This window comes from Carcharhinus amblyrhynchos, chromosome 5 (genome assembly GCF_965287045.1).
Source record: "Carcharhinus amblyrhynchos chromosome 5, sCarAmb.v2.hapA, whole genome shotgun sequence".
NCBI classification, from domain to species: Eukaryota; Metazoa; Chordata; class Chondrichthyes; order Carcharhiniformes; family Carcharhinidae; genus Carcharhinus; species Carcharhinus amblyrhynchos.
Window position 1 is genome coordinate 96,619,098 of NC_137328.1, and position 23,561 is coordinate 96,642,658.

The 23,561-nt window shown below is 41.0% G+C and overlaps 1 protein-coding gene across 6 annotated transcripts in view; it reads left to right on the forward strand.

Annotated features, from left to right (window-relative positions):
• fcho2 (FCH and mu domain containing endocytic adaptor 2) overlaps positions 1-23,561 on the forward strand; it is a 195,385-nt gene that overhangs the window by 166,375 nt on the left and 5,449 nt on the right. For 4 of the 6 annotated variants that reach the window (XM_080189245.1, XM_080189246.1, XM_080189247.1 and 1 more), the window contains 5 exons: positions 2,654-2,713; positions 5,137-5,248; positions 10,969-11,124; positions 18,318-18,450; positions 20,275-20,474. In XM_080189245.1, coding sequence (XP_080045371.1) covers positions 2,654-2,713; positions 5,137-5,248; positions 10,969-11,124; positions 18,318-18,450; positions 20,275-20,474 — 661 coding nt within the window. The remainder of the gene's footprint in view (positions 1-2,653; positions 2,714-5,136; positions 5,249-10,968; positions 11,125-18,317; positions 18,451-20,274; positions 20,475-23,561) is intronic. The other 2 variants (XM_080189248.1, XM_080189250.1) reach the window with 1 other exon arrangement.

A 23,561-nucleotide genomic window follows, 5' to 3' on the forward strand; every position in this document is an offset into this window, starting at 1 on the left:
CCATCTGGCTGACCATGAATCTATCCCGCTCTTTCTGCCTGCCGTTGGCTTATGTTGGAAGGATTTACAAGTTGATAATCAACCTGTTTGGCCACATTATCAGTGTGCCTTCCTTTGGCCATCAGGAGTTGGATTGGGAATCAAATTCAGAGCTTTTTGTTTAAAGCCAGGGATGTCACCACTGCACCACAAGACCTCCCTGGAATATTGTATGCAGATCTTCATTTGCTGATTTGTTTTTTAAAGCAATTAGTTGTCTAATCTAGATTTTATTCACATTCAAAATAATTGTTATGGGGACAGAGGAAAATATTTTTATTAAAGATAGCTTTAGTTTAATTCACACAAACAACTTTTCATTCTCTTTAATTCTTTTAACCTTGGTGCTTTCATGGACTGGTTTGGCCCTTCAGCCAGATTTTGCAATAGAAGTAAATGCTCATGTATTGTGATGAAACTGAAGCTTTAGAATGTTGATAATAAGAACATAAGAAATAGGAGCAGGAGTAGGCCATCCAGCCCTCCGAGCCTGCCCCGCCATTCAATAAGATCATGGCTGATCTGTCGCTGCTCAGTTCCACTTTCCCGCTTTCTCCCCATAACCCTTAATCCCCTCTCTTATCAAAAACCCATCAACCCGCGTCTTAAAAATATTTAGTGAGGCAGCCTCCACCACTTCAACGGGCAGAGAATTCCAGAGATTCACCACCCTTTGAGTGAAGAAGTTCCTCCTCAACTCCGTTCTAAACCGCCCCCCTTTTATCTTGAGGCTGTGCCCCCTAGTCCAACTGTCTTTTTTGAGCGGGAAGAGTCTCTCCACCTCTATCCTATCCAACCCATTCATCATCTTATAAGTCTCAATGAGATCTCCCCTCATTCTTCTAAACTCTAACGAGTACAAGCCCAGTTTATTCAGCCTCTCCTCATAGCTCAACCCCCTCAACTCCGGTATCAGCCTAGTAAACCTCCTCTGCACTCCCTCCAAGGCCAAAATATCTTTGCACAGGTGCGGTGCCCAAAACTGCACACAGTACTCCAGCTGCGGCCTCACCAATGCCCTATACAGCTGCAGCAAGACCTCCCTACTTTTATATTCAATCCCCCTCGCTATGAAGGCCAGCATCCCATTCGCCTTCCTGACCACCTGCTGCACCTGCAAGCTGGGTTTTTGCGACTCATGCACAAGGACCCCGAGGTCCCTCTGCACCGTCGCCTGCTGCAGTTTTTCGCCCCTTAAGTAATAGTCCTTCCTACCATTCTTCCTACCAAAGTGGACCACCTCACACTTGCCAACATTAAATTCCTTTTGCCATTTCCTGGCCCATTCGCCCAGCCTATCTAAATCCTTCTGCAGACTCTCCACACCCTCCGCACAATTTGCCGTTCCCCCTATCTTGGTGTCATCAGCAAATTTCGACACCCTACACTCGGTTCCCTCCTCCAGATCATCTATATAAATGGTAAAAAGCTGAGGCCCCAGCACCGACCCCTGGGGCACTCCACTAGTCACCATCCGCCAATCCGAATAGCACCCGTTGACCCCCACTCTCTGCCTCCTATTTGACAACCAATCCTCTATCCACGCTAACACCCTACCCCCAACTCCATGTCCCTCGACCTTCTGCAATAACCTCTTGTGAGGTACTTTGTCAAACGCCTTCTGAAAATCTAGAAAGACCACATCCACCGGCTCTCTATCCACCGCCCTAGACACATCCTCATAGAACTCCGGTAAATTTGTCAGACACGACTTCCCTTTAATGAAACCGTGCTGCGTCTGCTCTATCAAGCAATTCCCTTCAAGATGCCTCTCAATTTCCTCCTTACTGACAGATTCTAACATTTTACCCACCACAGACGTTAAACTAACCGGCCTATAATTCCCCGCCTTTTGCCTGGCACCCTTCTTAAACAACGGCGTAACATTAGCCGTTTTCCAATCATCCGGCACTTGCCCGGAATCCAGCGACGTCTGGAAGATAACCACCAAGGCATCCACTATCACCTCCGCCATTTCTTTCAGAACCCTCGGATGCATTCCATCCGGTCCTGGGGACTTGTCCACAATCAGCCCCTCCAGTCTGTCGAGCACCGCCTCTCTAGTAACAGTAATGTCATTAAGACCCTCCAGTCCTACCACCTTTCCATCGCTAACACCCGGCAAATTATTCACGTCCTCCTCCATGAAGACAGAAACAAAAAAGTTATTCAATACCTTAGCCATATCCTCATCCCCTACCACTATACTTTGCAATAAATTGTGGTGTATTTGTAATTAACTGCATGATTGTTTTGCAGTGTTATTCTTTTCAAATATGTAACCCTGTCTAAAAACTTGCTAAAATGGTGTTTAATTGTGCAAAATTGCTACCGCTCCTAAAAATTCTTCATGTTTTGATGGTAGTTACTTTGACAGAAATTACGTATATACCATATGACTAAAATGAAATCCTATTATGTTCTATAAATGTACTTAGGTGAAACTATCAGAATGTCAACAGATACCTATTTTTCATGTCCTAAAACTTAATATTTAAGTTTTGCAGAATTAAAAATTAAAGAATTTAGCATGTCTCTGCATGTGACCTTAGCTTTAATATCTGGTCACTATTTTTTGGTCTTTGTCGCTATGTTTGTGTTTTTATTGTACCAGATGGTGATGTATTCACTGGAAAACTTCCTTCATTTGAGAAGCGCAGTGAGACACCGGCAGGTACAGTAATTGGTGAAAGCTTTGAACCGGTTTTTAGAGGCATCAATCCCATTATTGCAACATGGTTATACTTTTTACTAGTTATCAGTTGTGAACTGTTTGACTTAATAATGGCTATAACTGGCCAGATTGGCTGTAAGCATTTGTACAGGACACAATACCTTTAAGGGAATCATCTGTCCTCTCCCAGCAATAAGATATATTTCCATTGGAGGTAAACTTTTGTATTTAATTATTTGATGATGTTTACTCACAGAGTTACATATTGAAATACTCTGGGTTGATTACAATAGTTATGTCATGATGCATTTTGAATTCCTGTTAATCTAGCAAGTTCTTTAAAATATCAAGTGCTCAGATTTGTGAAGTTTTAGTTCTTTTGATGTAGGAACACAAATCTACAAATATCTCTGGGTTGGATTTTATGTTTTCCAATCAGATGCACTGGTTCCTCCACGCTGACAAAAAATCCAGAGTGATGACTTCAGGTTGGCACTCTGATATCATCACACCAATCTCTGGTAATACGAAAGGTGCACAGGTGTAGAAATTGGCAGCTTGTCCACCACTTTGAAATCACTAATTAACAAACTATTAAGTTTGTTAACAACCAATTCGCCTGTGATTTTTTTCTTTGTTGCCCAGAGCAGTTTTTTGGCATCAGATGTAAAAGAAGTTTGGGAGTCTTTTTTGCCAGCTGTAATGAGATGGCACAAGAGTGGCTCAGAAAGCCTACCACCATTGTTGAATATATCAACAAATTCTGTTGGGAAATTTTGATTTAATTACTGTTTTTGATTTTTTTTGTATCTTCAACGAATAATAAAGACTGATCCTGAGAGGAGGGGATCTTTACAACCTAATGAGCACATGCTTATGTATCAAAACATATTGACTGTTATAACAACAATACATTTATATAGTGCCTTTAATATAATAAAATATTCCAAGTCACTTCACTAGAACATTGTCAATTTAAAATGTGACATCGAGTCACATAAGGAGATATTAGGTCAGATGACCAAAAGATCAGTCAAAGAGATAGGTTTTAAAGAGTGTCTTAAATGAGGAAAATGAAGAAAAGAGGCTGATTGGTGTAGAACAGGCACTCCAGCACGAGGGATCTAGGTGACTGAAGGCCTGGCCACTAATGAAGAAGCAAATAAAATCAGGTATGTTTAAATGGCCAGAAATAGAGGAATGAAGATATCTGAGGTTCGTGGGGCAGGAGGAGATTTTAGAGATAGGGAGGGACGAAGTTATGGAAGATTTAAAAACAAGGATAAGAATTTTAAATCAGGACATTGCTTGGTCAGAAGCACAATAAGCACAAGGAGTAATAGGTGAACAGGACTTAGTGTGAGATAAGGCACCAATAGCCAGTGATTTCGGTATCCTTGAGTTTACAGAAGGTAGAATGTGGGAGATCAGCCAGGGGTTCTTTGGAATACTAAAGTCTAGGGGTAGTGAAGGCATGGACAAAGGTTTCATCAGCAGATGAGCTGAGACGGGAAAAGTTGGGTGATGTCTTGAAGGTGGAAGTAGGCAGTTTTGATGATGGCACAAGTATGAAGCTGAATACTCATTTCAGTGTCATGTGTGACATATGTGAGCAGACTGGTTTAACCTCAGAGAGACAGTGATGCAGCTGGTAGCAGAAGAACAGAGTTTGAAAACAAGTACCATCGTTTCAACCTTCCCAGTGTTTAATCGGAAGAAATTTCTGCTCATCCAGTATTGGATGTGGGATAAGCATTCCGATAATGTAGCAACAGTAGAGGAGTTGAGAAAGGCAATGGTGAGGTAGAGGTAGGTGGCGTCAGCATACTTGTGAAAACGAATGTTCAGATTTTGGGTGATGTTGCCAAGGGACAATGTTGCTGAGAAATAGGAGAGTGCCAAGGATGGATTTTTTTTTCCTAATGCTAATCTAAATGATTGTTGTTTAATTTCATTTTGGTTATCAGGTGTAGGGGATTTTTGAGAGAGCAAGTAACAATTCTTTCAATTTCATAGCACTATATATTGCAATTCTGACTCAGTTTGCATAGCGTCATGCTTCTCTCCATTTGGCCATTTTAGGGATAGCGTCCCATTATTTATTAAAATATTGGGAAATTATTGCTGTTGTGGATCAACAGATGCTTGCTTAAATGCTGTAGTTTGTAGTATTCAAGAAGCTGTTTTATGTTTCACCCTCAAATTTCTCAACTTCCTAACTTGTTTTGGATAACCAAATTTGTATGCCTGATAATTTCAAGTTCAAGAATATGAACATGGTTTTCTGTGTACAACTTAGATCTGATTTTAAAACATTACTAAGATTTTTATGCATTTAATAAAAGAAACTAAAGAACACAAAGACAATTGTTCAATTTAATTAAGATGGAGTACAGTTTTATTTTCTTCTGTTTGTCCATCAGGCACTTCTCGTGGACCCAGTCCGATAAGCCTTGGGTCACAAGACTCCTTACCAGTTGCAACTGCTTTCACAGAATCAGTAAATGCTTATTTCAAGGGAGCCGACCCATCAAAGTAAGTGGATCTGACTTACAGTGCCTGCAAACATATATTTACCATAAATCTACAGAAAAACTAAAATTACTTAAAATAAAAATGAATGTATTTGATCAATACCTTTAAAACCCTGAAGGGCATTGACAGAGTGGGTGTAGAGAGGATGTTTTCTTTTGTCGGAGAATCTAGAACTAGAGGTTACTGTTCAAAAAATAAGGGGTTGCACATTTAAAATGAACATGAGTTTTTTCTCTGAGAGTCATGAGTCTCTGAAACACTCTTCAAAAGGCAGCAGAAGTGGAGCCTTTGAATGTTTTTAAGGCAGATCTAGAGAGGTTCTTGATTAACAAGAAGGTGAAAGGTTTGTCAGGAGCAGACAGGAATATGAGATTGAAGCTGCAAACAGATTAGCCTTGATCTTATTCAATGGCGAAGTAGGCTCAAAGGGCTGAGTGGCCTACTCCTGCTCCAAATTCCTATGTTCATAAATGCTACATTTTGAAGAATTGCAAATATATTCTGAATACAAGTTCACTCTCAGGCCATGAAAAATACAGTACTGTAATTTTGGTATATGGTATTTTGAGATTTACTTTTCAATTGTGTTTCTTATTGTAATTTGTTTAGTAGTTTTGATTGAAGTTAAGTGAACTTGTATGGGCGACATGTTGGCAAAGTAGTTAGCACTACTGCCTCACAACACCAGGGACCAGGGTTCAATCCCAGCCTTGGGTGACTGCCTGTGTGGAGTTTGCACATTCTCCCTGTGTCTGTGTGGATTTCCCCTGGGTGTTCTGGTTTCCTCCTGCACTCCAAAGATGTTCAGGTTAGGTTGATTGGCCATGCTAAATTGCCCGTTAGTGTCAAGGGAATTAGCAGGGTAAATACACAGGGTTACAGGGATAGGGCCTGGACAGGATTGTTGTCGATGCAGATTCAGTGGACTGCATTGTCTCTTTGTGTACTGTAGGGATTCCATGATTGTATGCTGGCACAATTTGGCCCATTGTACAACCTTTCCTGGTTTACTGAAATGCAAATAATTACATTTTTCAGTTAAGGGAGTCTTAGATTTGCAATTTGTAGACACATTGTTAAAAATTTACTCTCCTATCATTAATAAGTAAAAGAACATCTCTGCATGCTCTAGGCATACAAACCAGAAGGTCTTCAGTTCATCTCCCAGTGCTGAGTTAGCAAGTCTCATTCAGGCAGCAGTAGGGCAATACATTTGGTCTTAGTTTCCTCAACTACAGAGGGGAATAATAAACAAACCCCCTTGCCGATTTAGTGACTCTACCGGAGTCACTAAATCATGAACTGTAAGTCCATGAATAGATTTGCTCTTATGAGCTCTATGTCTTGATGACCGCAAGAACCATCACCAGTAAGAATCAGTTTCTTCAGGAGAGATGGGAAGAAAATTGGAGTAAAATTACTTATTCTATTTATGTACAGAAAAGAAAGTTTAATGGCTATAAAATCACAAGTCCCACAATTTTGTTATGCTGTTACCTAACCATTGTTGAAGCAAAAACCTGCAATAATAAAAATCTTAGATTAGAACATAGAACAGTACAGCACAGTGTAGGCCCTTCGATGTTGTGCCGAGCTATGTCCGAACCCAAGATCAAGCTATCCCACTCCCTATCATTCTGGGGTGCTCCATGTGCCTATCCAATAACTGCTTGAAAGTTCCTGAAGTGTCCGACTCCACTAGCACAGCAGGCAGTGCGTTCCACACCCCAACCACTCTCTGAGTAAAGAATCTACCTCGGACATCCCTCCTATATCTCCCACAATAACCTTAAAGTTATGCCCCCTAATAATAGCTACATCCACCCGAGGAAATAGTCTCTGCACGTCCACGCCATCTATTGCCCTCATCTTATAAACCTCTATTAAGTTACCTGTCACCCTCCTCCGCTCCCTCAACCTTTCCTCATAAGACCTACCCTCCAAACCAGCAGCATCCTAGTAAATCTCCTCTGCACTCTCTCCAATGCTTCCACATCCTTCTTATAGTGAGGTGACCAGAACTGTGCACAATATTCCAAATGTAGTCTCACCAAGGTCCTGTATAGCTGCAGCATAACCCCACAGTTCTCAAACTCAAACCTCCTGTTAATAAACGCTAACTCACTATGAGCCTTCTTCACGGCTCTATCCACTTGAGTGGCAACCTTCAAAGATCTGTGGGTACAAACCCCAAGATCTCCTGTTCCTCCATATTCTTCAGAACCCTGCCGTTGACCCTGTAATCCGCATTCAAGTTTGTCCTGCCAAAATGAATCTCCTCGCACTTATCAGGGTTAAACTCCATCTGCCACTTTTCTGCCCAGCTCTGCATCCTATCTATGTCTCTTTGCAGCCTACAAGAGCCCTCTACCTCATCCACTACTCCACCAATCTTGGTGTCATCAGCAGATTTACTAACTCAGCTCTCTGTTCCAAGTCATTGATAAAAATCACAAATAGCAGAGGACTCAGCACTGATCCCTGTGGTACACTGCTGGTAACTGGCCTCCAGTCTGAAAATTTTCCCTCCACTGTCTTCTACAAGACAGTCAGTTACTTATCCAATTGGCCAAGTTTCCTCCTATCCCACACCTCCTTATCTTCTTCATGAGCCTACCATGGGGAACCTTATCAAACGCTTTACTAAAATAAAATTGTGAATCTGCTTTTTTTTGCTAACCTAATCAAGCGAATTTGCTTGAATTCTTCTTTTATAATTTTAGCCAGTTCCTTAATGCCTTAGTGCATTAATTAAACTTGGGTTAAACCACGCATGGAGTAGTTGGTTGCGCTATTACAGGTTAAAGAGATGGGGAGGGGCAATTCCATGCAGAGATTCAAGCATGAGAATGAAAATTTTAAAGTCAGTATGATGAGGGATTGTGAATCAGTGATGGTCAGTGAAGGCAGCTGATGTGGAAATGGGACTTGGCACATCATAGGCAATGGGCAGCAGAGTTTTAAATGATCTGCAGCTTACAGAAAATGATGGTTAGGAAGCTGGCCTGAAGAACATTTAAAATAGCTGAATTCAGAGGCAGTAGAGACATGAATGGGAATTTCAGTCGCAGATGATACAAGTTAGTAGTGGCAGTGTGAAGAGGCGAATGATATTATGGAGATTTTGAATGATGGAGAGGTTGTGGGTTTGAAAGTTTAGATCAGGAACAAATAGGATCCAAATAGTCTAGCTCAGCAGGAAATATACTGCCCCTTGTAATGGAAGAGTGATGGAGTCATTAAGAGGGCACAGAGTTTATGCTAAGGTTTGAAGATGATTGCTTAGCTCTTTCCATTGTTTAACTTTAGCTTGAGAAAATTACTGCTCATCAAGGCTAAATATTGGACAAGCCTGATAGCACAGAAGTTGAGGGAATAGATGGAGAGCTAGAGCTGGCTATATTTGTATACATGGAAGTTGACTCTGTATCTGCAGGTAATGTTACAAAGGAGCAATATGTCAATGAGAAAGAGGAGAATGGCAAGTATGAAGTCCTGCAGAATCTCCAAGATGATATAGGAGTGAAAAGAGAAGCCACCATTAGCAGATAGCCTGATAGAATTGGATAGGTCAAGGTAGAACTAAGATAAGCCAGACACAATGAGTTGGCAACTGAAGCAACATGCTAGAGGAGAATAGTGCAGTTAACCCTGTTAAAGGTTGCAGAGAGGCTGAGGAGGACAAGGATCCATGTTATATTTAAAGATTTCATATTGTTAATCTTTTGATCTGTTTGCTTACTTGTCTGCCTGGTTAAATTAGCCTAATCCTTCTCTATCTCCCTGAACTTTGTCTTGCCAATCTTGCAGTCTTATCTTTGACCTATTGTTGTCCTTTTGAATTCTTACTTAGGTACTGCCTATGATAATTTTTCAACTGTTCTCTGCTTTCACGTCAACTCATTTCCATTTGATTTCCGAAAACTAGTTAAATTACTTAGTACAACTGCAGTTAATAATAGTGATATTTAAAACCCTAATTACTTACAAGAAAATGAAACTGAATTAGCAGAGCAGGTGATATTTTCCACATATGGAAGGATCTAATCAAGAAAACCTGGCACCTAGGATTTTTAGGTGCAGACAGCTGAAAGGAGCTAGATTGAGTAATGTTATAATGTTTGTTTGTGACACCGGCTCATGTGATCTTTTGTGTCAGTTATTTAGCTCTAACTCCACATGGGACTCCTGAGATGTGGGGAAAGTAGAATTGCTCGTGAGCTGCCTCATACCTTCTCTCAGCATTTACAATGTATTGCTGGTGAAATGTGTCTTCACAAACAAATTTTCAATTGGGGATACCAGTGGTGTCATTAGCATATCCAAATGTCTGACTAGCTATTACGTTGAATGATCTTTAGAATTGTTACAAATAGCAGGAAAGGAGGCTTGCTAGAATTAAGAAGAATCAGTGTTCACTGGTTGATTGCACAACTTAAGATGCATACCAGCCATCACTACACCTAGCAAAGACCTAGGGGCCTGTTTTCTGGGGATGTGGATCAGTAAAAGGTTAAATGCATAGCTGTGCCATAATTTGCAAGGACAACTGCAGCTCCCTGTGGCATAGGACCAGAACTGGGGACAGTAATGGCCGACTGTGGTCTGAAAACTGGATTCACACACCATTGCAGAATGCTGCAATTCCAAGAAGATAGCATGATAAAATGGCACAAAAATAACACCCCAAATAAGCATCTTATGTAGCACCACCCTGGCTTCAACAGCCATACATCAGGGGCATGATATTGTTCTGCTCTTCCAATTGCCTGCAGATTCATGTCCACAGAGAGTTCCATTTTCCTTCATTTTGCCCTGACAATTGTTGAACACTCCTCTCCAGCCTCAGTAAATGCTAATAATATATTGGGATACATTTTAAGATTAATTAAAGATCTACTGAATTTTTGCCCTGTTATCATATCACTCTTTAATTGGCTCATAACATTAAATTTATTCTGTACCGATTTAATCTTCTAATAATCTTGTGCTCCTGGTGCTGCATATGATTCTACAAGTAAGTTTGTCCTGCTATTATCACTTGATGTTTCTGGCAGGGTTTACATCCACTCTTGACAATTTGTAACTTTCACATCTGTAAACTAAATTTTGCCCCAAGGTTTTCAAGAGAACGTGAAATCAAAATAATTTATAGTATATTCCAATTAGATTGTAAAATTACGAAATACTTTAATTTAAGGAGGTCTAATTTGCATTAACTATTTGCAATCAATTCCTAAGGATTAGGAGCGGGAGTAGGCCATCCAACCTCTCAAGCCATACCTCTCTTTGATGAGATTGTGGCTGATCTGATGCCTTCTACTTTCCTATCTACTCCCTATATATTCTTTGAACCTCTTGTCCGTGAGTAATCTATTCAACTCATCCTTAAACATATTCAATGACTGTGCTCCACTGCAGTCTGGGGAAGAGAATTCAACAGAAGAGAATTCCATCAGACTTTGCTGATACTTTTATGGTTACAATATTCTATTTTCATGCAGTGATGGACATCACAGCATGCTTTGTTAGGTTTCCTAAGGTAGTGTTACACTACTGAAACATGGGATTTTATCTGCCATGAATTTCCAATAACATTTGAGTACGAGTATTTTGGCTATGAAATTATCAGGAATATCTAAAGCAATACAATGAGCCACCTGTATCTGCTTGATAACTGAATTATCTGGTGCTGTTTTAATGTTATGCTCTTTCTGCAGGTGCATAGTCAAAATCACTGGTGATATGACCATGTCCTTTCCAAGTGGAATAATTAAAGTTTTTACCAGCAATCCATCACCAGCAGTGCTTAGCTTCCGAATACGGAACACCAGCAAATTTGAGCAAATCCTCCCAAATGCACAGCTTGTGTTTAGGTAATTTCTTCGTAGTTGGATTATCTACTAACAAGAATCAACTAGAATTGACTTTTATTTCTTGTTTTTTAATGTATGCTGTAATTGGATAATCGTGTAGATTTTTAGTAATAAGAATTAGAAAACCTGTAACTAAATGTCAGCTGAGCGCAGTTGGCAGAATTCTCACTTGAATGGGAAGGCTGTACGTTCAGACTGTGCTCCAAGAATTGAGTGTGTAATTTAGTATTTTGTGTGGTACCCTGGTGCACTGTTTGGAGCAGCTGCCTTTCAAATGAAGCATTAAACTGAGGCTTTTCCTACTATTCTTAGAACAGTCGACAGTATTATTCAAGAAAGTATTGGAAAATACCCCCAACTCCAATAATTTTAATTAATCCCCAGCCCACACTGTTCCTGTCAGTTGTTGGTCACTTGGGAGGGGTCAAATGGTTGGAGGGGGGTTGGCTGAGGGGTTAGTTCGGGTGGTCAGTGGGCGGTTGGGATCATAAGAAATAGGAGCAGGAGTAGGCCATCTAGCCCTTCGAGCCTGCCCCGCCATTCAATAAGATCATGGCTGATCTGTTGTGGCTCAGTTCCACTTTCCCGCCCTCTCCCCATAACCCTTAATCCCCTCTCTTATCAAGAACCCATCAACCCGCTTCTTAAAAATATTTAGCGCGGCAGCCTCCACCACTTCAACGGGCAGAGAATTCCAGAGATTCACCACCCTTTGAGTGAAGAAGTTCCTCCTCAACTCCGTTCTAAACCGCCTCCCCTTTATCTTGAGGCTGTGCCCCCTAGTCCTACTGTCTTTTTTGAGCGGGAAGAGTCTCTCCACCTCTATCCTATCCATCCCATTCATCATCTTATACGTCTCAATGAGATCTCCCCTCATTCTTCTAAACTCTAGCGAGTACAAGCCTAGTTTATTCAGCCTCTCCTCATAGCTCAATCCCCTCAACTCCGGTATCAGCCTAGTAAACCTCCTCTGCACTCCCTCCAGGGCCAAAATATCCTTGCGCAGGTGCGGCGCCCAAAACTGCACACAGTACTCCAGCTGCGGCCTCACCAATGCCCTATACAGCTGCAGCAAGACCTCCCTACTTTTATATTCAATCCCCCTCGCTATGAAGGCCAGCATCCCATTCGCCTTCCTGACCACCTGCTGCACCTGCAAGCTGGGTTTTTGCGACTCATGCACAAGGACCCCGAGGTCCCTCTGCACCGTCGCCTGCTGCAGTTTTTCGCCCCTTAAGTAATAGTCCTTCCTACCATTCTTCCTACCAAAGTGGACCACCTCACACTTGCCAACATTAAATTCCATTTGCCATTTCCTGGCCCATTCGCCCAGCCTATCTAGATCCTTCTGCAGACTCTCCACACCCTCCGCACAATTTGCCTTTCCCCCAATCTTGGTGTCATCAGCAAATTTCGACACCCTGCACTCGGTTCCCTCCTCCAGATCATCTATATAAAGATCAGTCGGGGGTTGACTGATCAGTGGGGATCGGATGTTCAGGGAGGTTGTCATTGGGAAGGTCAGTTAGCCTCCTGTGGAGGAGTCAGTGGGGCTTGGGCTTGGAGCAAGCCCCATACTGGGCTGGAGGGTGGCCAGTACAATAGTTACCCAGGAGTTAGAAATAGTTTTAATTCTCCTATCTTTTCCTGAATAATGATTATTGTAAGACTGTCAAAACCATCTGAAGTTTGCAATTTAAATCGTACTTTCAGATGTTTCCAATTGCAGGACAATTGCCCAACAGAAGTTTGAACTTCATGGGCAATTGCCAGACAATCCTTATCTGGATTCGAAAGCATCTTGCAGATAGCCCCCAGTTACAATGCCTTGATGCCCAATCGTTATGGGCCTTTGTTCCCAGAAGTTCGTTACTCTTCGCATACCATCATTGCCATTCAATGCAATGATATGAAAATACAGTGAACTGAGAAACACAACTGTCTATGTAGTCCACTTCTTTTTGCCAAATTTGATACTGTGCTTGCTCTTACAGTTCTCCTTTCTCAATGGTACAGTTATTCCCAGAGCTAAAAGTGTATATGTCAACCCCAAGTGTTTCACACTGCTAGTCAGCACCTCTAGACTTCTGTCTGCTACTCACTATTTACTGGCAAAACTGTATAGGATTTGAACTCTAAGTAATCCTGAGGTTCCCTAAAAAATGTCTTGATTCTGATCATAAAAATGCCAAATTCTTGCTAGTATTCACTCTGTATTTGGCACTGAAATTTGGGTCCCATGCTATGTGTTGTATGACAACATCTTTAACAAGAGGCTGTGTGCAGCACTGCACCTAATAAACAGAGTCAGATTCTTATAAAGGAACCAGTAGATTGAAGGTGTGAGGTGGATTCAGGTTAAAGTGGTTCATGGAATAAACGTGTGGCAAGCAAAAATTATGACTTTACAAATTATAACACATCTCAGTTTAACTATATTAAAACCTCCCACTGGTTGAAAAAAATGATTTACAGGATGCTTGCTTCAATAATAAACTTACATGTTAATCATTAATATTTCTCACTGATGGTAGTGTTTCTTGTCAACTTGGAATTTGAACATCCCATGTGCCCAAGGTCACCTCAGAAATCTGTACATATGTTCTCTCTGTGTAGATGGCCATAATTTGTAACTATTAATACTTAAATTATCTGTGAACTTTGCAGAATATATTTCTTTTGGCATATAAAGCAGAATCATAGATCATTGTAAATGTATCAAATAACTATTAAAAATCAAAATTAGCTCAAGTAACATCCCTGACTACCTCAGGAAATAAATCTTGCTCCTTCACTATTTCCATCTGGTTTCAGAAATATCAAGAAACATCACTGTATAAACACACCTGTGTGTTCTGTGTTTCTCTCTACAACATACTTGTGTAGAAGTTGATCTAATGTAAAAGTCAATCCCATGACTGTAACCTAAAAATTACAAAATTTATCATATGTAAAAGTCAGCTGTAACTTTTCAGGGATCAAACGGTGTTGTGTTTATTAATTACTTGTAGTTACTACGGTCCATCAATTAAAGGCAGGAACCTTTAGATTTTCTCTCTGCCAATTCTAGCAGCAATCTTCCCGACAATCAACATGACTAAGCTGCAACACATAGTCAATTGCAATGCCTTTGAGACAGAATAGCAAGTACAAAAATCAATTTAAATAACAGAAAGTAAGTGGCAGATTGGGTTAAAACGCATTGGCAGAATGGTCATAATATCATCCACGGAGCCACCTGACTCTATGCTGTCAGAGAAGCAAAGGATCATGGTTTTTTTAATATAGTTAAATTTAGATGTGTTATAATATGTAAAGTCATAATTTTTGCTTGCCTCACGTTTATTGCATTAACCACTTTAACCTGAATTTGCCTCATACCTTCAGTCTGCTGAGTGTTGCACATGCCGCTTGTTAAAGATGTTGTCATACAACACACAGTATGGAACCCAACTTTCAGAGTGACAACACAGAGTGAATACTAGCAAGGCCAGGGCTGGGTGGTGCACATGATTCATGAAAAGGCACAATTTAGTACTCCATCAAAAAACAAAGATTTCCCACTGTCTGCCACCTAGACTCAATGATAAACTCGCCAAATTCCACCGATTTGTTATCTGACACAGAGGTGAACACACATTAATTGCTTGCATTCAAAATATCGATGAACTTCGACATCCCAGCAAACAAGACCATTACCAAGATTAGTGAAAAACATTCCTTCTAAAAACGACTGACAATGAAAAAGCACAGTCCCTCTTGTATAGTGTGTGGCACAAAATTAGAGATAATGGTGACATTTATCTATGATTTAAGTGAAAAATTCTCCCCAGCTAGAAAGTTCAGAAAGGCATTGTCATCCATGTTCATGAGAAAAACCGGATGGATGAAAGCAGTTGCAGAAAATGATCATAGAACAATAAAATTTGAGACCAGCAGAAGTTCTCAAAGAGAAACATTGGCTCATCTGGAACAAATTCAAATCACACCTCATCAACAATGTAGTCATTGATGTGAAAGCAATCGGCATAGACATGGCAATTATTCCAGATTGCCTTACAAGTGTTGTTCAGCCCTTGGATGTGGAAAAATAAACCTCAAGAATAGTATCCAAAAGGTATGGAACAATTGGATGTGGATGGCAAAAGACTGAGATCTGAGATCCCTATCTGCTTCAAGAATACCGCCATCATCCCTGTGTCAAAGAAAAGCCAGGCTGCATGTTTTAATGACTACCGCCAGTGATTCTGACATCCATCATTACGAATTGCTTTGAAAGGTTAGTTACGACACACATCAACTCCGGTCTCCCAGGTTGCCTGGACCCATTACATTGCCTATTGCCACAGCAGATCCACAGCATACTCATCTCCCTGGCCCTACACTCAACCCTGGAACACCATTATCCCAACAAAAGCTCCTCCCTCTGCGACTGGATCCTAGACTTCCTAATCCATAGACCGCAACCAGTAAGGATAGGCAATGACACCCCCTCCACAATTATCCTCAACACCGGTGCCCCATGAGGCTATGTCCTCAGCCTCTTACTATGCTCTTTATACACTTATGACTGTGCCCAAATTCTGTGCCAACTCCATAGTGGATTGGACCTCACACAATAATGAGATGGAGTACAAGAAAGAGATAGAGAACAGGTGCGATGACAATAATTTTTCCCTTACTGTCACTAAAATGAAAGAATCAGTCATCAACTTCAAGAAGCGTAGTGGAGGATGTGCCCCTTTCTGCATCAATGGTTTTGAGGTAGAAATGATTGAGAGTTTCAACTCTCTAGGTGCCATGATCACCAATAACCTGTTCTGATCCCTCAATAGTTAAGAAAGCCCACCATGCCTCTACTTTCTCAGGAGGTGAAAGAAATTTGGCATGTCAGCTGCAACTCTCACCAATATTTACAGATGCACCATAGAAAGCATCCTTTCTGGATGTATCACAGCTTGGTGTGACTCCTGCTGTGACCAAGACTGCAAGAAACTAAAAAGGGTTGTGAACCTAGCCCAGTCCATCATGCAAACCAGTTTCCCATCCATTGACTCTGTCTCGAAAAATCAGCCGACAGAATTAAGGATCCCACGCACCCTGTACATTCTCTCTCCCATCTTCTTCCATCAAGAAAAAGATTCAAAAGTCTGAGATTATGTACCAACTGATTGAAGAACAGCTTCTTTGCTACTGCCATCAGACTTTTGAATGAACCTACCGTATATTAAGCTGATCTTTCTCTGCATCCTAGCTATGTCTGTAACACTATATTCTGGACCCTCTCCTTTCCCTCTCCCCTATGTACTCTCTGAATGGTATGTTTTGTCTGTCAGGGAACAATATATATGACAATAATAAATTAAATCAAATCAAACCATTCACTTAGAGTAAAAATTTGCGAACACCCTCACTAACAACATTCTGTCAGTGGATCACAGATGAGTGGAATGAAGTTGATCCCAATATTTTTTAAAAATCAGTTCCAAAATGTGGGATATTAAATGCAGTTGCAGTCCTGAGGGTGAATGCTTGTAAAATGATAATGCCAAAGTTACTACTGATGTTGATGAAGACGAATGATGTTATACCCATGCAAACGGGACAGATTTTTCAAATTCAGATGTTGATCAGAGTGATTCTGAAAGATCTCAACGTGAGGCATTGTCGTTAATTCATTATATATTTATATTAACTCAATTGGCTAGAAGGTTGGTTTGTGATGTGGAGCAATGCCAGCAGCGTGAGTTCAATTCCCATACCAGCTGAGGTTATTATGAAGGCCCCGCATTCTCAACATTGCCCCTCGCCTGAGATGTGGTGATTCTTAGATTAAATCACCACCACTCAGTTCTCTCTTTCAAAGGAAAAAGCAGCCTATAGTCATTTGGGACCGTGGCAACTTTACCTTTATACCTATTTATATTATGTTGGATAAGATGTATGTAGTTTGTAATGCTATAAAAGAAGTGCTTAATGTGAGTTTTAGGTTGGTTTTTACTTTATTCCATCGTGACCGTTTTTATTGGATTTCACTTTGGCCCAAATCAGGCACTGCATGTCAATCCAAATAAATAGTACTTGAGTAAAAGTTGACACCTTGATTTTTGGCCAAAAATGAGTCTCAAAAAATTCGACTTTTACATGGGTTTGTACAATATATGGAATAGAGAGGTATGCATGCAACTTAAGTTATGATCAGAACAAATTTTATTGTCCATTGAGCTTTAGTTCTCATTAAAAAAGGAGCCAATTAAAGAATATGCTTTCTAAAGCCACTAATAAAGTCTTGTAATTTATTTAGGTACTTTATTTATTGATTTGCTATAAAGCAGTGGTCACAGTAATTGGCTTGTATTCAGAATTTTTTGAGTTGTTAATTTTTTTTTAACATAACCTAATCAGCTTTTGCAAATTTCTGGGTTAACTTGTATGGAAATTGTGTTTCTGACATGTAAGTAAAGTAAATTCAGGAAAAAGAGTGTTTTTGTTTTAGGAGGCAAACAATTTAATAAAATATTTTTCTAGTGCTGGATTAAGATTGCACTATATTGTGCATTGAAATCTATTGATGAGCAGTTACTTTTAATTGTGACTCAGAACGCATAGAAAAATTGAGAACAGATACAACATAAGGATGTGGAAGCATTGGAGAGAGTGCAGACGAGATTTACCAAGATGCTGCTTGGTTTGGAGGGTAGGACTTATGAGGAAAGGTTGAGGGAACTGGGGCTTTTCTCTTTAGAGCGGAGGAGGATGAGAGCCGACTTAACAGAGGTTTATAAGATGATGCGGGGATAGATAGAGTGGATGTTCAGAGACTATTTCCTCAGGTGGATGTAGCTGTTACTAGGGGGCATAACTGTAAGGTTCATGATGGGAGATATAGGAGGGATGTCCAAGGTAGGTTCTTTACTCAGAGTGGTTGGGGTATAGAATGGACTGCCTGCTGTGATAGTGGAGTCAGACACTTTTGGAACTTCCAATTATTATTGGATGGACACATGGAGCACACTAGAATGATAGAGAATGGGATAGCTTGATCTTGGTTGTGGACAAAGCTCGGCACAACATCGAGAGCTGAAGGGCCTGTACTGTGCTGTACTGTTCTATGAAATAGGTAATGTTAATAAATCTGGAATATGCAAATATGAGCCTTGTCTGAAATATTTTTGTGTTTTTCTCTCTCTCAGTGATCCATCACAGAGTGACTCAAACACAAAGGACTTTTGGATGAACATGCAGACTCTTACTGCCTACCTCAAGAAACTGGCTGAACAGAACCCATCTTCCTCCTATTATAATGTGGACATCCTGAAATATCAGGTAAAGCAGGCAATGAACAAAATTACTGCTGAAGGACCCAGTAAGTAATATTTTCCATGTATTTTGAGATTAGTCAGGTTTGGTTTCCATGTGTAGCTCTGAGTAGAGCTAGCTTGTGTACTTTTGATAATATTACTGTTACAGAAAGCTTATGGATGCATTGAAGTAGTGAAGGTTAATGGCATTATGGTTCTATTTGCAGGTTTTATTACATAGTGAAATATTGGGCTGCATTTCTGTTTGCATAGATCTAAGTAGATTGAACAGGTTATCTTGGTAATCTGAATACAATCATTGTATGTTTCCTATTTTCTAAAACAGCAGTTCATCATTCAATAGGCACATAATATTTCTTCACATCATGATATAATTTTTTCAAATCCAGAAGCCAGGATTTTCCCCAATATCAGCAAAGGCTGATGTTGGCGGGATAAAGCAGCATTGTTGGTCGTTTTCTCTGTCGTATAGTGCAGCAATTTGAAAAAAAGGTTCAAGTTCTGATTCACCCATCCTGCCAACAAATTAGAAGCACGAGGATTAGGCCTCCATTTTTAAAGGCCACTCCAGCAGAAAGTGGGCAAGCCAGTTCATCCTGGAACACCCCTTTACACCTGATGCGTGGGCACTGGCATTACAATGGGAACAGCTCTGGGCAGTGCCAGCATGCCTGGATAAGCACCCAGGTGTAGTCTTCTTTCCCCTTGAGCACTGCACACACCTGAGCTCTCCTGGTAGATGTACTAACCTGGTGCACATTTTCGGATACCAATCGTGATTGATGCTGTTCTGCCATCGTACCACCATGAATGGATTTTCTAACGGTAGGGGTTGGGAGTGTGCTCATTTCACTATAGGGGCCTGATAACCAATTGACATATGAACATAAGAACATAAGAACATAAGAAATAGGAGCAGGAGTAGGCCATCTAGCCCTTCGAGCCTGCCCCGCCATTCAATAAGATCATGGCTGATCTGTTGTGGCTCAGTTCCACTTTCCCGCCCTCTCCCCATAACCCTTAATCCCCTCTCTTATCAAGAACCCATCAACCCGCTTCTTAAAAATATTTAGCGAGGCAGCCTCCACCACTTCAACGGGCAGAGAATTCCAGAGATTCACCACCCTTTGAGTGAAGAAGTTCCTCCTCAACTCCGTTCTAAACCGCCTCCCCTTTATCTTGAGGCTGTGCCCCCTAGTCCTACTGTCTTTTTTGAGCGGGAAGAGTCTCTCCACCTCTATCCTATCCATCCCATTCATCATCTTATACGTCTCAATGAGATCTCCCCTCATTCTTCTAAACTCTAACGAGTACAAGCCGAGTTTATTCAGCCTCTCCTCATAGCTCAATCCCCTCAACTCCGGTATCAGCCTAGTAAACCTCCTCTGCACTCCCTCCAGGGCCAAAATATCCTTGCGCAGGTGCAGTGGATGACTAATGGTTAGAACATGGGGGAAAGTCATGTGATGAAACCTCCAGAAATGCATTAAATCTCCAAAATTGTGATCCTAACTGGTGTCAGCACACAATGTCTCTCCACCAAAAATGTACTGACAAAAATCCACCAATATAGATTCCTTCACCATTGATAAATAGAAAACTATCATCACTACCTGCATCCAAATAAATAGTAAAAGCAAATAAATCTTAAAGTTTGTCTGTTTTTATTTGTGAAAAATGCAGTCTGTGATGTAAATATGTGCTGTTTTGTCTGATAATTCCTTACTTTGTTCTCTAGAGCTCCTTCAAACAAGTCTGCGTGAGTATTGATATTTATCTCAATTAAACTTTGAGTACCCTGATGATTGTATGTCTCTCTGATTCTCAGGTGTCCTCTAATGGTATTCAGTCAACACCACTAAACTTAGCTACCTATTGGAAATGCAGTCTTACCACTACAGATATTCGAGTGGACTACAAGTACAACCCAGAAGCTATGGTTTCTCCCTCTGTGCTGTCAAATGTCCAAATTTTAATGCCAGTAGATGGTGGAGTTACCTGCATGCAGTCACTGCCTACTGCAATCTGGTAATTTAGAAATCCAAACCTTATATTCATCGTAAAGGAATTTTGCTTAACCAACAAAAGAAAGAGCATGAGGTAGTGGTTAGTACTGCTGCCTCACTGCGCTATATTTCGACCTTGAGTGGCTGTTTGTGTGAAGTTTACACATTCTCCCAGTGTCTGCGTGGGTTTTCTCTGGGGGCTCTGGTTTCCTTCCACAGTCCAAAGATGTGAAGGTTAGATCAGTTGGCTAAGCTAAATTGCCTCTTACTGTCCCAAAATGTGTTGTAGGTTGGGATTGGTGGCATAAATATGTGGGGTTGTGGGAAAGGGGTCTAGGTGGAATCCTCTGTTAGAACTTAAGAACTAGGAGCAGGAGTAGGCCTTCTGGCCCCTCAAGCCTGCTCTGCCATTCAATAAGATCATGGCTGATCTTTTCATGGGTTCAGCTCCACTTGCCCGCCCGTTCACCATAACCCTTGATTCCTTCAGTATTCAAAAATTTATAAGAACATAAGAAATAGGAGCAGGAGTAGGCCATCTAGCCCCTCGAGCCTGCCCCGCCATTCAGTAAGATCATGGCTGATCTGTCGTGGCTCAGTTCCACATTCCCACCCTCTCCCCATAACCCTTAATCCCCTTGCCTATCAAAAACCTATCAACCCGCGTCTTAAAAATATTGAGCGAGGCAGCCTCCACCACTTCAACGGGCAGAGAATTCCAGAGATTCACCACCCTTTGAGTGAAGAAGTTCCTCCTCAACTCCGTTCTAAACCGCCCCCCCCTTTATCCTGACGCTATGCCCTCTAGTCCTACTGTCCTTTCTGAGCGGGAAGAGCCTCTCCACCTCTATCCTATCCATCCCATTCAACATCTTATACGTCTCAATGAGATCTCCCCTCATTCTTCTAAACTCTAACGAGTACAAGCCCAGTTTATTCAGCCTCTCCTCATAGCTCAACCCCCTCAACTCCGGTATCAGCCTAGTAAACCTCCTCTGCACTCCCTCCAAGGCCAAAATATCCTTGCGTAAGTGCGGTGACCAAAACTGCACACAGTACTCAGCTGCGGCCTCACCAATGCCCTATACAGCTGCAGCAAGACCTCCCTACTTTTATATTCAATCCCCCTTGCTATGAAGGCCAGCATCCCATTCGCCTTCCTGACCACCTGCTGCACCTGCAGACTGGGTTTTTGCAACTCATGCACAAGGACCCCAAGGTCCCTCTGCACCATCGCATTATCTATCCTTAAAAATATTCAATGAGTTGGCCTCAACTGCTTCACTGGGCAGGGAATTCCACAGATTCATAACCCTCTTGGGTAAAAAAGTTCCTCCTCAATTCAGTCCTAAATCTGCTTCCCCCTTATTTTGAGGCCATGCCCCCTAGTTCTAGTTTCACCTGTCAGTGGAAACAACCCCTGCTTCTACCTTAATTATTCCCTTCATAATCTTCTATGTTTCTATAAGATCTCCTCGCATTCTTCTGAATTCCAGTGAGTATGGTCCCAGTCTACTCAAGTCTTTCCTCATAAGCTGTTGGAGTGTTGGTGCAGACCTGATGGGCCAAATAGCCTCCCTTCACTGTAGGGATTCTATGAAAGAGCTTGTCAATGATATGAAGAAATGTATTTGAATTTAAATAAATTTTTGTTTAGGTGACTCAGTAAGGCTTCCCAATAAAATGCATTGGTCGATCTAGTATTTACAAAATATTGAAAATATCATTGTTTGCCTTGTTTATCAAATTTTTATCCTACCTCCCTTGGATGGAAAGAGCCACAGTTGAACCAATTTACAGCCCATTTCTTCAGGATCATTATATTTGCTCTTTCCACCCTACCTCCACCAGTATCCATTTTCTTATCAACATATTCTTTCTCCTATAAATGCAAGCTTTTTTCATACATTAGATAGCCATGTAATTATCTTAACTGAACAATGAATATTTTTAGCTAGAATTGGAACCAAACTTAGTGATTGCTTGGCAGTTAGGATAGACCTTTCAACTTTTTTGCATGCAATATATTTGTTTACCTACTCCTCCTTGAGTAACTTTAGAATTAACCTGAGGTTTCAGGATAAACAGTATGTTCTCCTTTTGGGTAGAAGGATTTGAGAACGACGTATGTCAACCTTCTGAGTTCTCTACAGGTCACAAGATTTTGTCCACCTCTGATACAAGGAGAATTAAACCTTAATTTTATAATCCCAACTCTGTGACTTTCATCAATGAAATGCATTTGCCCCTTCAGAAGTAATCATTTCACCCCGATTGTTAATTAAGCATTAAGAGGCAACATAATCAATGCCAGCAAGAACAAAGATGAGAATTTCTTCCCATTCAAAGTATCCTCAGGATTTTCTAATGTTACTCGGAACTTCCCCCCATGCCCAATATGGAAGATACTAGCCACCATGTAAGTTTTCAGATAATTTGTGTCTGATTTTCCTGAGAATCTTGTGTGCACTCTTGGAGGGAGAAGCTGGTTTTGTTACAAGACTTTAATCTAAGATGGATCTTCACTTTCACTAAGTCACTGAAACCAAAGCAAATTGACCATCTCCTTTTGTCAAAATGCTTCTTTTGAGTAACATGCGCTTCTATTACTAGCTGATGGTTATTTTTCAAAATAATCTTCCAATGGTCCTTATAAAATTCAACCCTAATTTAGATAATTAAAAATCTGAAAGAGGCGAGCACAGAAATCTCGAGGGCTGTGGGGCTGGAAGAGATCATAGTCCTCAGGAATGGATTGAAAACAAAGATGGGAATTTTAAAATCAAGACATTACTTGACTGGAAGTCAATCTGGTCAACAAGCACAGGGATGATGAGTGAACTGGACTTCGTGTAAGGATATGGGCAACAGAATTCTGGATAATCCCAAGTTTACAAAAGTTATACTGTGAGAGGCTGGCAAGAAATAACAAAGGCAGGGTAGAGGGTTTCCACAGCAGATGAGCTGAAGCAGGGTCAGTGCTGAGTAATATTATGAAGGTGAAAATAGGCAGTCTTGCTGTTGACACAGATATAGGGTTGGAAGCCGATCAATGGCTGGGAATTTTGCAGCAAGTAACTACTTCCTGGCTCCCTCAAAGTCTGGCTGC